General features: G+C 42.4%; 1 protein-coding gene across 2 annotated transcripts in view; it reads right to left on the minus strand.

Moving 5' to 3' along the window:
* The window catches only part of CBLB (Cbl proto-oncogene B), a 138,840-nt gene extending 131,726 nt beyond the window's left edge, over positions 1 to 7,114 (minus strand). The window contains exons 1-2 of one of the 2 annotated variants that reach the window (XM_065646408.1): positions 6,968 to 7,114; positions 5,771 to 5,929 (exon numbers count right to left, since the gene is read on the minus strand). In XM_065646408.1, coding sequence (XP_065502480.1) covers positions 5,771 to 5,929; positions 6,968 to 7,114 — 306 coding nt within the window. The remainder of the gene's footprint in view (positions 1 to 5,770; positions 5,930 to 6,967) is intronic. The other variant, XM_065646415.1, reaches the window with a different exon arrangement.
* Positions 7,115 to 13,614: the final 6,500 nt, after the last annotated feature.

Genomic DNA, 13,614 nt, shown 5'->3' on the forward strand with positions numbered 1-13,614 from the left:
CTTCAACTCCAGAACAAACCTTTAAGAAAGTCATACAAAACTTCTACATTACAACTCAATTAGTCTTACACATCGAAAAAATGCTAACATTTAATTAATCATTACAAGGCTTTCTTTACAGAGTACACAAGGTTTCAGTCCAAAGGAAGTCGTTTTGTAAAGAGCAGGCTGGTAAACCATATGGTTTCCAGAGTCAGGATGTCCTGACACGTACCACAGAAGTTCACAATTAAAAGTAAGCAATAAGAAATGATATCTGCTGACGCAAAAGATTTACCAGTGCACCAGAAATGGCACACACACCTTCCTTCAAAGGAAGACAGAACTCAAAAAAAAAAAACAAATAAAAAACAAAGACCTCCATATTGCACTTCTTACAAAGCAACCCTCACCAACACTTTAGGAGCAGCCATGAATCATATCACTGTGTGATTTGTGTATTGTTATGACTGGAAGTAAGCATGTATACATTTAGCAAGCATTCAGACTAAAAAATGAAAAGCAATCTGTCAGCAAGTTGGTAAGAAATGTCTCTCTCATTGAGGTGAACTGAGACAAATCTAAACTCCTTTCACTACCTCACTCAGGGTAAATCCAGGTATTTACTCCAGAATCACAGAAACAAAAGAGTGCAATTCTCATTGTAAAGCACTACATCACCCTAATCTACCAGAAATGGATTTTGAAACAGTTAACTCAGGAACTTACAGACAAGCTCATTCTAGTGCCTATGGAGAAAAAATCCAACTCCCTCTTCCCTCCTCTCCTCTCCCCTCTACCCTAACAAAATAAATACCAGTACTCGTAACATTTTTGAAGATATTTGACTTAAGTTATAAGGCATTATTTCATAGCATCTTCAGAGATGAGACTAATGGATGCCTATTGTATTTAGACAATTAATTTCTTACAGAAAACTGTATCTTCTATTCACTTTTCGAATCAAACAATGAAGTCGAAAGCCCTGGACTCATTTGACAAAACTAACGTATAGCAGCCCTAACACAATCTGCTTATACACCTAATGTTAGTCAAGACCATACAAGGAAAGTTAACACAGCTAAGCCAGAATAAGTATCTAATGAGTAGGAACATCCGCTAAAACACTGTTTTCAGCTGCAGTGAACGGACCAGAACAATCGGAGCATCAGTGCCCACACACTTCCAAGCCTACACTTCAAAACTATTCACTGAACGAGTGTCTTCTGCCATGCAGCACAAAGAGTCAAAGTATTAAAAAACACTTTGACACATCACAGACAGCATAAAGGTAGCACTGCAGTAAAATATCATAACAATTCTCCAGAAAACCACAAGACACAATGCTACCAACAATGAATTCTGAAGAATTTAATCAGGGAGGGGCTAATCAAGAAAATAGATGAAATCTGAACATTGTGCTTCCTCATAATTTATTTCTTCCCGCCAGAAATTACCTTAACTGTAATGCATTTTATTTTCCACAGAAAGACAGAAAGATGCGTTTTCTTTCTGAAAGAAGCCTTCCCATCAAAATATACATAGAGGTGACGGATCACCAATCATTTCAGCTGATAATGCAGTAGGTGCTTCTTTAACAGCAACGCCGTATGTTTCCATACTGCAGGAACAAGCAATAACAACGCTGATGCTACACACGCACAAGACAGCTGATTTTGGAGGGTCATTTATACTTTCTTCTGATTAGAAAAAGAGAAGCCTCCAGTTCTCTGTTTAAATTTTTATTCTTTTTCCACAACCAGTTTATGCAGGACATAAAACTTCCTATCAACTTCGACCAGGTAATACACTGAAGAATACCATGGTTATGACTGATGATTGTCTTTTCTAGATCCATTGTGGAACGATAACAATTAATTAACTTGGAAGGAAGGTTCACATTAATGTAACAATTACATAAAGTGTTGCAAAGAATAGCCAACACACACAGACTTTCAACTACTGTGCTCTGACTGATGCCATCGAAAACTTGGATGTTGACGAATATTAAAGAAAACCACGTTACTAAATTAGAGAGGTAACACAGATTTTACTCATTAAGTCAACAGTATGAGCTTTGGAGACATGCTCTAACTTGCTCTTAGGTGATTATTAAATAGCAAATCAAATTACCATCCCCATTTATATAGTCAGAGTCAATCAAATGAGTGGGCCATTACAGATTGCCCAAATAGTTTAGACAGTATTGTTAATCTTCACAGTAGAAAATATAATTATTTTCAGGCCCGATGCATAAGAGCATTGAAAAGTGATTGAAAGTTGAAATATTCCTGTTTTAAAAAAGCCTGTTCAGAATGTGTCACAATTTTATCAGCTTGAAACCCACAACAGTAGTGTGCACAATAGTACTGCCACCTCTAAATACACTGAGCAGTAAACTAATTACTCCCATGTTTACATAATAGGCATTCTCTTCCAAAGTTGTTCTCAAGATAACAATTATCCTCTAATAATAACAATGGCTACTTTCTAGGTTTTTAAATCATTAGGTTTAGAATCTGAAAAAAAAAAATCCCATGTAATTTATGCATAGTTTAAAGGAAAAATATAATTAATAAATCTATGTCTTATTTATAGGATATGAACTTTCTAAAATACACATTTTTAAAATACTAATTGGCTTGCTAGAAGTTCAGAGATGTACAGCAAACTTGCTTATACAACGCTAGCACTGGAAAGCAGGGCTACCCTTCCAAACCATAAAAGGAATATTATCCTTTGCATTGCAAAGGAATTAAAATATTTTTGGTTCTTAATGGTAAAGCTATTGCTTACCCATGAGAAAAGCAGCAGGGAAACTGGACATTGATGCTAACAGCTGATGCCTTTTTAATAATGCAGTTAGTATTGTAAATTCATTTAACAAAAGACATATCAGTAAACCTCAAAAAGTACAGATCCCAGTGGATGAAGTATAAAAAGGAAGATACTGATATAAGGCATGCAGACAGATAACAATTCACATTTACTGATTACTTACAACAAGATTTTTTTTTTATTCCCTGCAAGTATGTTGCCTACAGTAACTTTTACAAACAGAGCCGTAACCAGGAGCAGTAGCCCAATGTTCTGTCCTGCTAAAGAACTCTTTCAAAACCCTTGGTTTTTTTCAAACTGGTAACAAAAGTTTAAAGAGAAGACACTTAAGCAAACCTGCAACCTTTCACCTATTCTAATAGCTGAAGCATCAGCCCATGAAAAACAAACACTACCATGAAATCTGATCAATTCCAAAGCATGACATACAACCAATTCTACACAGAGAAGTTTCCATGATATCCAAGCATGATATCCAAGAACTTTTACATACATGACAAAACCACTCTCATAGTATAGTTCTCATAGAGTAATGATATTTGTAGAATTGGTTAATCCCTTATTGTTGGAAACAAATAATTCAAACAGAAAATCTCATCTGTCAAATGAGGAAATTACAGAAAGAAATGAAAGAAAGGCAAAGAATGGCAAGCTTAAGAATAAATGTAAACCAGAGCTCTACCCATAGTTTTTAAGACTTTTTTTTTCATCCTTCAGCTTTTTTTCCATTCTCCCTTTCTCCAACATCTTCACAATGGCAGAAAACTTTAGCTACCTCATTGAAGTGAAAAAGATGGCTATCACAGCTATTATATTTAAAGAATAAACAAGGATAATAACTGTTATTAAAACAAGCAAAATAGGCCTCACAGCCACAATCTTACGATGGGTGGTACCCCACCACGTTTGCAGAGCCTACCAGCTCCACTAGGTACTAATTTGATCAGTGACCCACTGCAGAAATCAGTTGTAGGACACACTCCAGAAAAGGGATTTGAAACAACAGTCAACCAAGCAGAATTCTATTTCTGATTTTAATCCCAGGTTTTGATTTAGGCAGAGGAGAAAATGACCTTCCTGTGCCTACTGCCACATAAGGCTAAGAGACTTAAATTTGTTTGTCAACATATTAAATTTGCTCAAACGCATCCTTTCACTACAAGTACCAAATGCTAAAAACTCAAGCAGCAAGCTACAGCATTCTCACACTATGACATCATCCTGTCTGGTATACTTTAATATAATTTGGAAATAAAATTTGATTAACTCAGAGCAGCTTAAAGAGGATACAGTAAAGATCCAAATTGAGGACACTTATCCAGCAAAATAAAAAAGAAAGCACAGCACAATGTCCAGCCTTCCCAGTGACTTCTGCAGAGCAGGCCTCACTGGTTGTCCTGATGCTCTGTTGTAACAGTGACAAACACAGTTATCCTGCATTAGCTGAGTAAAAGCAATCCACAAGTCCAAGCAGGGGGGGTTAAGATTGTCTGGTAACTGTGAATATACAAACCAACCAGGGGACAACCTTACCACATAGGTTTGTAAATGGCCTGACACGGAAGGAATTTAAGCTGTACATTCCCCACGTGGTTTCAACAACTATAAACCAGATACCTGGTTTCCAAGCCAAACTTCCTTGTACTGAAGAAGAGTGCCTGCTTCCAAGCATTTATACTTGCAGTTCTTATTACAAGATGCTCACTGTTTATAGAATCCTGGTCAATAACAGGGAAACGTCAAAGTCTTTGTGATAATAACTATTTCTATCAAGGCTGGTTTTTAAGTGAATAATCATCAGAAATTATGGGGGAAATACAGATGCTATTCTTGGAGCATTAGAAAGGAGATCACACAAGAACTCGATCAAATACTTCAAAATTACCACTTGTCAAGGCATATAACATGAAGCAATCTCCATCATGTCAGTATAGCTACTTAGGAACTGCTAAACACCTGCATTTTAGAAGAGCCACAACGCAAAGCAAACAGTTACACTAATTCTTGAAGAATCACTGAGTTAAAAACTCCTAACTCTCTTGCCTTACAGACCCAAGGCTAACAGGTAGTACCCCTCACTCCCCAGCAGTTTCAAGAGGAAGCTCTCAAGTATCACCTCATATGCCAAACAGAGTGCGTGTATCTCCTGAACAGTTATCCATGTCATAATCAAATTGTTCCTACCACTGGTAACAACTCTCCTTGCTAATCTATCATCGCAGAAGCTGTCATTTTGTATAATACTAAACAAAATGTATCAGGCTGGTGCAGAGACTACGATCTATCGCCCCACTTCCTAAAAAATGAGTTTCAGTACAGTGTATTTCTTGTTTCAAAATGATGAGTAGAAGTACTTAAAAATCATTAAAATGCAGAACAGATGCTTGCAAGTTAGGCATGCCATACTAATCTGTTTACTAAACTGACAAGAGTGACATCCCCCAGTCCCCACGCACATTCCTAAAAGCACAAACGTATCTGTGTTGCCATCATGAGCGCGTCTCACAGGACGATCAGCTTAACTGAAGTTTCATACTTCAGAGGTCTTGTTTGCAGACTAACAATGTGATCCAACATGCAACGCACAGAATATATGTGATTACACGTTTAAGTTAAGCAGCTTTTCGTTAGGGCAGCTCTTCAAGTTTGAGTCATTTTAAAGAATCTGAAAATAACAATAGCCTAGGGCAAACACACAGATTTGTTTTCTCTCCACAAACCGAGATTAAAAAAAAAAAAAAAACATAGCCAGAGGCCACAGAGAGAAAAAAAGAAAAATCACCACCAAAACCAAATGGTGCTTAAATTACCTAAAACATAAGCCCCCTTACTTCCCGAGGCACACACAGCACAACAGTCAGAGCAGCAGGAAGACGCCGTTTCCCCATGTGCACCCACTTAAATAGCCCCATTCTTCCCTGTGCGTGTACACGACCGCACCACGGACACTCACCACTTTGTCCATAAGCTTCCAGGTCTTCTCCACAGTCCTCCGGTCGGCAGCTGCCTGCTTGGGGGGGCCCACAGCATCCTGGATGGCATCAATGAAGCCCAGGATCCGTCCCTTGCGCGGGTTCCGGCCGTTCAGGGAACCGGCCATCGGGGAGCCAAGCTGGACAGGCAGACACACACTCACAAGGGGCCCCCGAAACATCTTGTCATAAAAACCCCGCCGCGGCCCGTGAGGTAACACCACCTCCTTCTTCACGAGCAGGAAAGGGCAAGACCAGGGCGTGCTTAGGAACAAGTTTTAACTTCTTCGCGACAGAACAGCGTAAACCCACCTGGCCCGAGCTTACGCTGGAAAAAGCCACCCCGGATTTACCGTCAACATCAACACCAACCGGCGGGAGGGGGAACCCACCCGCCCCAGGGCCCGGCCCACCCGGCTCCCCTGCCCCCGCCGGCCCCGGGCCCCGCCGGGCACATGCCCCCGTCACCAGACAACAAAAGCGGAAGACGCGCAGCGGCCGCGGCGGGCTGGGAAAGAGGAGACGGGGGGGGGGGAGCAGAAAAAGCAGCGAAGGCAGCGAGCAAGCAGGAATCCGCAAGGCAGGCGAGCGGCCCGGCAGCGGCGGCAGCGGGGGCAGGGGGGCGGGCGGGCACACACCTCGCTCCGGCCGCACGCAGACGTACAGAGGGCACCCCGCGGCTTTGCAACCAGAGCGAGAGGAGCCGCCGAGAAAAGCCGGGAGCAGCGGGGGAGAGGCTCCTCAGCCCCCCCTGAGGCGGCCGCTTCCCAGGTCCTCAGCCCAGGGCGGCGGCGGAGCGGAGAGGAGGCGAAGCGTCTGGTCGGACGAGGCTCTCCTCCCCCCGGCGCCAGCGGGCGTCACTGCCCCGGCGGGCAGGGGCAGCGCATCCCGCGCCCCGTCCCGGCCGCTGGCGGTGGCCACGCGTGAACGCGGCGCCGGCTGCCCCGCAGGACTCTGCCCTGTGGCGCCGCTGCTGCTGCCGCCGCTCCTGCTGCTGGTGGCAGGCGGCCGCTGCCCCGCAGGGAAGCATGGGGAGCTACTGCCCCGCCGCCCGCATCGCCCTGCCCGGAGCACAGCCCAGCCCGCCCGCTGGGCGGGTATGTGCGCGCGTGTGTGGAGAGAGCGAGAGTGCTACAGAGACATGCAAGAGAGAGCTACAGAGATAGATGCACACGCACGGGTCTGTCTGTGGCACGGCTGGCGGCCCCCGGCAGGCTATCGTCCTCCCTCACTCCTAGAAAGTGAGGCTGGATCCCCGGCGCCTCCGACCCCGCTCCCGCCCCCTCCCCGCGGCGCTCTGCCGGCCGCTCCTCTCCGCGGAACATGCCCACCCCCCGGACAACGCTCAGCCCCACGCATGCGCGCAGGGGGAGGGCGGGCGACAGCGCCGAGGAACCAAGCCCCCTTCTTGCAGGCGGGAACCACCGCTCCGGAACAGCCAATCAGAAGAGGAAACTGTGTTCGCTTGACGTGCCCGCTAGCAAATGAGCGCGGAGCTGGGAACGGGGCGGGGTGGTGGCTGGGAGAAGGCTCCGGAGATGGGGAGGGGGCGGGAAGGGGGGGGGCGGGGGCTGGCAGGGCTGAGAGTGATAGGAGAACTGACCAATGGTTGAGCGGAGAGGCGGAGCTTCCGGTCCCGCCTCCTCATGGTTGCCCACCTTTTGGGGGAGCGGGGGGGGGGGGGGGGGAAGGGTTGGGGTAGTGAATGGGTTTGAGGAGACTTCGGAGGAGTCTTTAGCTCTAGAGTTTCCGGGGGCTGCAGAAACGACCAGGGGTCTGTAGCAGTGTGAAGTGTGAACTTCTGGTGAAGTTGCTGTGCCCCTGTCTGCTGGAGCACTTGGTGGGCATTAGAAATCAATAGTCGTTATTGCTGCCTTCTTGAGTGTTTTGCCTGTGCACTTCCCCTTCGGGCTTTTGACAGCTCGTTGGTTTTGTTGGTGTTTTGGGGTTTTTTTTGTTTGTTTTTTGTGGCCACAAAGAACAGGAACTTATTTTCCTTCTGTATGTCTGGTGGGGGTTTTTTAGTTTGGTTGGGTTTTTTTTGGGGGGGAGGGGGTGTTGGGCTTTTTTTTTTTTTTTTAAAGGGGGGAGATTTGTTGCTAAGTGCTGAGATTTCCCATGTTGGAAATGGACTGGAGAGCTGTATGAGGTGGTGAGGGCTGTAAGGCTTGCACTGCCCCTCTGAAAGGTGGTGAGGGAATATGTAAACAAGTCCTAGTTAAAATTGCCCCCTTACGTTGATTTTGATAGGAGCACTTCCTGTGGGGATGTGGTAACTAAACTGATTGGTATGTTACACTTCTATTTGGGGGCAAGTTTTCCTTTCAAATTTGTATATTACTTGTCAATGTTGGAAAGGAGTGTGGTTTACCTGCATAGGCTGCGAGACATTTGACTTCAGATTCTTTTGAAGATGTTCCAGGGAATAATTATGCTTTGCAAGTGTTAATCTTCTAATTAATTATCATACAAGGAAACAAATACAAAGCTTAACAACTTTGAAGCTGTTTTCTGAAGGCAATTGTATTAGATACATGGTTTTAAGTTTTGGTTTTCTGAATATCAGCAAGTATGTTTTCTGTAGTTGTTTCCTTTGTAAAGATTTTTTTTAATAGTTTGTCCTTTTTCTTGATTTTTTAAAAATTTTTTCTGATTTTCAGATTTAAATAAAGAGTCAGGAAAAACAGTAGAAACAGTTGTAGAGTGTTTCAACGTTCCTTTTATTTATATTACCATTTATAGGTATTTTTAGTGCAGATATCTTCCTGTTGTTTTAAAATGTGTCGAGTTACTCCTCTGGGCACATGTACAATAATGAAAGCGTATCAATAATGTCTTCTTCAAAGTTCATTGTTCCTCTGTAGCTTTAAAATATGAATTGGCAGGTACTAGCCTTAAGTGGTTTAGAAGCTTCTCATTTCACTGTAGGCTCCGTAAATTATTCTCTTTCCTGTGTTTCATTTGTTGTTTTAAAACTCTTCTGTGGCAGCTCTCCATATCCTTGTTTCATTTGGAGCTCAGCTTGTGTAAGATTAGGTTGGTGGTGACTTCTCGCTCTTTCGTTATCTCATTTGGTTGTGGATAAAGCAGAGGATTTGATTTTATTTTTTTCTGAACTTGTTAAATCTTTGGTTCTTTTCCCCAATTGTTTTGTTTTCATTGTTGTTATGTCATTCTCTTCATATTCCAAACACTGCCAAGAGCCGTGATCTATGAGTTGCACTTGGTAGCTGTCTGGGGCTGAGTCATGTTGTCTTGCAGTTCAGCTGAATGCAGAGCCAGCAGGAGCGAGCAGCCTGGTTCCCTGCATCCCTCTCTGTGTGTGCTGCGTTACTAAGACAATAGCCAGCTCTGTGGGGAAAGTGGGTGGCTTTCAAACAGCTTTTTTTTAATTGCCTGTGCTGTACAGTACATGTATTCTGGGAATTACAGTCCTCAGAGGGTCATATGAGTGTATGTTGGAAGCAAGTCAGCTGGGAGAAGCAGATGAAAGAAATACCTGTGGCTTCAGTATCAAGTGTGTTAAAATGGGTCAAGCTTTCACAAACTATGCTATGAAAGGGGTAGAAGACACAGCATTGCTTTGTGGCTTCAAGCATGCAGAGTGAAAGGACGGTTTGACAGAAGACAGCTGAGAGGTAGGGCTGAGAGAGGAGGAGCAAACAGCTGCCATGTGTGTTAAGTTCAAAACATATGCTTGTTAGCAGTGGAGAACATAAGGACTTACCTCGCCCACTCAATCTATGGGATGTGTAAGGACAAAAGGCCTTTGGGAGGGTGGTGGCTGAAGGCACTGGCCAGCTGGAATATTTTCATAGAATCATAGAATGGTTTGAGTTGGAAGGGACCTTGAAGATCATCTAGTTCCAACCCCCCCTGCCATGGGCAGGGACACCTTCCACTAGACCAGGTTGCTCAAAGCCCCATCCAACCTGGACTTGAATGCTTCCAGGGACGGGGCATCCACAGCTTCTCTGGACAGCCTGTTCCAGTGCCTCACCACCCTCATCATGAAGAATTTCTTCCTTCTATCTAATCTAAATCTACCCTCTTTCAGTTTAAAGCCATTATCCCTTGTCCTATGACTACATGCCCCTGTAAAAAGTCTATCTCCAGCTTTCTTTTGATCCAGGCCAGCAGCCTGTTAATGTATAGCTGTCCAGAGACAGCTATATGTGAGAGGGTATACCCACAGCCCAACTTCAGTCTTTCTGACAGCCTAAATTAAGAAGCTAGTCTGCTGTGCATAGGTCCATTGAGAGCACAGGGTGATTCAAAGCAGAAACCCAAGTCAAATACTTTGATTCTCTGGGGGAAAGAGCATCTTTCGGTTTGGGCTATGTGTGAGGTGCATAGGTAAGTTTGTCTAATTAAGGCTCTCAGGTCACGTACATACAATTAAAATGTCTCCACAGATCTCTTACTCAGGCTCTCTGACCAAATTTTTATTTTAGTTGTTCTTATACTAAAGAACATGACGATTTGGTTCTGATGCATTTAAGTGTTTTAATCACTGTATAAAAATGCTACAGAATGGAAATGAGATAAATCTGAGGTGACAGATTTCAAGAACTCCAGATTATGTGAGGCTGATCCTCAACCTAGTTAAGGTACTAACCAGTCATTTAATGATGTCTGGATGACTGCTGTATGGGTTTGGTGAAATCCTGTAATGAAAAGGATGGAGTGAAGGTGTCTGCAAGTCAGAATATGATAAGGGAATCAAGACAGTGTGAAAGAAGCCTTGTTTTGAACTCTTAAATTCTTTTGTAAGGATTTCAGACCTGAGCATTTTACTGAAAGGCAAAATTGCATGACTTCTTGGAAAGCTCAGCTGCTTGATAGGGAAAAAAGAGATACAAGAGATTGAAATTAAACTAAGAATTACGTTTATCCATTACAGTATTTTCCTATCTGTTAACTGCTTTTGTTGTGGTTTTTGTTTTCTTTGCTGATGACTCTCATTCCTCTAGAGTTGTTAGCCTTGTGAGTGAAACTTTGTTGCTGCTTATGAATGAATTCAACCAAAGAGCCATTGACAGTAGTTGGAAGCAAGAGAGATGTTTTGGTTTTCTTTGTTCACCAACTATTAAAATATTATTGATTTTCTGCAGTTAGTCAGTGTCTGTGGTTTGGAAGCTGTTTTCATTTGTGTGGGGTTTTTGACATGTTTCAAGTGACTTTTTGCCCAAATACTCTGAAACATGAGAACAATTAAGAGGTCAGATGTAGGTTTTATTTATAGCCACGTAAATAAGATAAGGTATTGCCCTCATGTATGGTATACTTTTTTTAGAGGTTAATATAGTCTGTGATATGCTGAGTTAAGTGATATGGTAGCAATGCTTGTAGAAGCTTAGGTCAGCTATTTCAAAAGTTGAATGTCAAGTGACTTCTTGCTAGTTGTAACACAATACCATGGCTATGCCAGCATCCTTAAACATTCAAAGTAATCTCTTCGTGTTTTAACTGAATATGTACAATATTATGAAAAGGCAACTGCTCACAGGGGTATAGCATTCTGTGGTGTATTATCAGGCAGTGGTTTAATGTCTGAGCTCTGACAAGGTCACGCTCTTTGCAGAGTGTGAGGTGCCCCAGCAGAATGCATCTGGTCCCTCTTTGCAGGGAAGCTGAGGCTGTAAGGGCCACTAGAACTTGCTGTTGTTTTGGTGCCCTACATCCATCTGTTCTGTAAACACACCAAACAAACCAAAGCCAACCAAATGAAAAAACCTACACCACAACCCAAACACACAAACAAAAGATAAAGGTATCTGTTGTTACAACAGTTATCTTTTAAGATCCAGAACTATTTGCTTAAATACATTTTCATTAGTCCATTCTAGAAATGTACAGTCTTATACATTCTCTGCCCCCCAGTATACAATTATTACATAGTCGTCAGTAATATGGAACAAATGGAAAACACTTTCATGTGCCCTCAAGGACGCTAGGCTCTTCAGATCTTAAAAAAAAAAAAAAAGCCATTTATTTATGATGTGGGGTGTTGTTAAGCTGCAAGCCACCATTGTGGGTAGCAAACTCAGAGACAGAAAGCAAAACCAGTCACCTGTGGCACTCAGAACTCTCTTACTGATAATTTAAGTTGGTGTAATAATAGATGCTTTTCCTGCCTTAGTGGGTAATTACTTAGAAAAAAAATCTATTATAACAATGGCAGTTTGTTGTTAGATTATTATCTAGTTAATGCAGCTACCTCTATTTTTTCCTCTGTCTACTTAGATAATGTTTCTCATGGCGATAGAGTCCTCAAGCCTACATTTAAAAAAATTTTGTTTTGCTACTGGTTTCTAGAAATGAAAAAATATTATTTTCACACATGAAATATGAATAATGTAACAGTTTAACTTTCCTGTTGAAGTGTTGTTTAAAAAAAAAAACACAAGCAAAAAAACCCCAACAACAAAAACCAAACAAAAAAACCCAACCAAACAAACGCAAACAACGCCTTGCCTTTCAAAGTTTCTGCACACCGTAGAAATCCATCATTGCTCCCACAGGCTGTTGCAGTACAACTGATGATAACACAGTGTTGCTGCGTTAGTTCTCTCTGCTGAGGATTTAAGTCCTCTTTTTATCCTTGATTTGGAAAGACAAGCTAAATTTGGCTCCGTACCTGCAAACAGAACGGGCCAGGCACTGTTCTCTCTTGTCGGGCCCTGAGGCTGGGCAGCGGGGCAGGACAGGGCTGGTAGCCACCATTCTTACACACCCCCACACCCAAAATAACTGCATCCAGGGAGTCATCCCTGACCTGTGCTAACCCTGAACCCCCCTGGGATTTCTTTGGGAAGAGACCAGCAAACGTGAGCCAAAACTACTAGGGAGTATCTTAATAATTTATCACCACAGATCATCATGTGGCACATTGTCATCATGACTGTAGTAACTGTATACAGATATAGTTGGAGCATGTGTGTGTGTATAAATATACACACGTGCAGACACACTGCAATATGGGGCCTTTCATCTCTGTTAATTTTGGTTGGACTTCAAAAAATGAACATTACTTTCAGCTGGCTTCTTGAGGAGTGAACCCCTTAAAAGGGCACATTGGAAGTACATTGGGAAGAATTTTACTGACTGAGGCTCTCAGGCTTTCATTTTCACATCTTTCATTCGCGCAAGGAGGAAATCAACTTGAATATGATATTGTTTCCCATGCAAAATATAGCAGAACAATTTACTTGACTGTGAGCAATTAGAAAATAAGATGATCTGTTTGCGGAATGGGTATGAAAACTAATTGTGGGGCCAGGCCTGTGTTTGCGTGTACACCTCACTAATGAGTTTGTTTGCTGTAAACTAGACAGCCCACTTCAAAACACATCTCCGCCTTAATATATTGTATTAAAAAAGCATGTCAGCTTAATTTTAAAACAACCTAACCCTCAGGGAGCAATTTTACTTCAGTTCTTCTGTTTCTTTTCTGTTATTAATTACATCCATCTGCTAGAGCAGGTGCAAAGGCTTTAACTAAGTTGTATTATTTTAGCTCTACCTCTTGAATTTACCCCATCTGTGCAATAGCATGAAAATAATCAATGTCAATATATTTTTTTTTTTCCTCCCATTCATGTTGAGTGCCATGATCTTAGTTCTTCCTAATCTCAGTCTGATAAAACAATAGCAGCAATATTTAACTCCAACATCCTATTTAATATCCTGCCCAAATACAACTAGGATTTCTTGTTTGACTTCAGAATTAGGAGCTTTCATTCTTCTCCATTCAAATATCTCTGCTTTCATGAGAATTTTTAAGATTTTCAAATTGTAATAAGTGTTGTAAAACATGCGCTTA

This window comes from Caloenas nicobarica, chromosome 1 (assembly GCF_036013445.1).
Source record: "Caloenas nicobarica isolate bCalNic1 chromosome 1, bCalNic1.hap1, whole genome shotgun sequence".
In the NCBI taxonomy this organism is placed as follows: domain Eukaryota; kingdom Metazoa; phylum Chordata; class Aves; order Columbiformes; family Columbidae; genus Caloenas; species Caloenas nicobarica.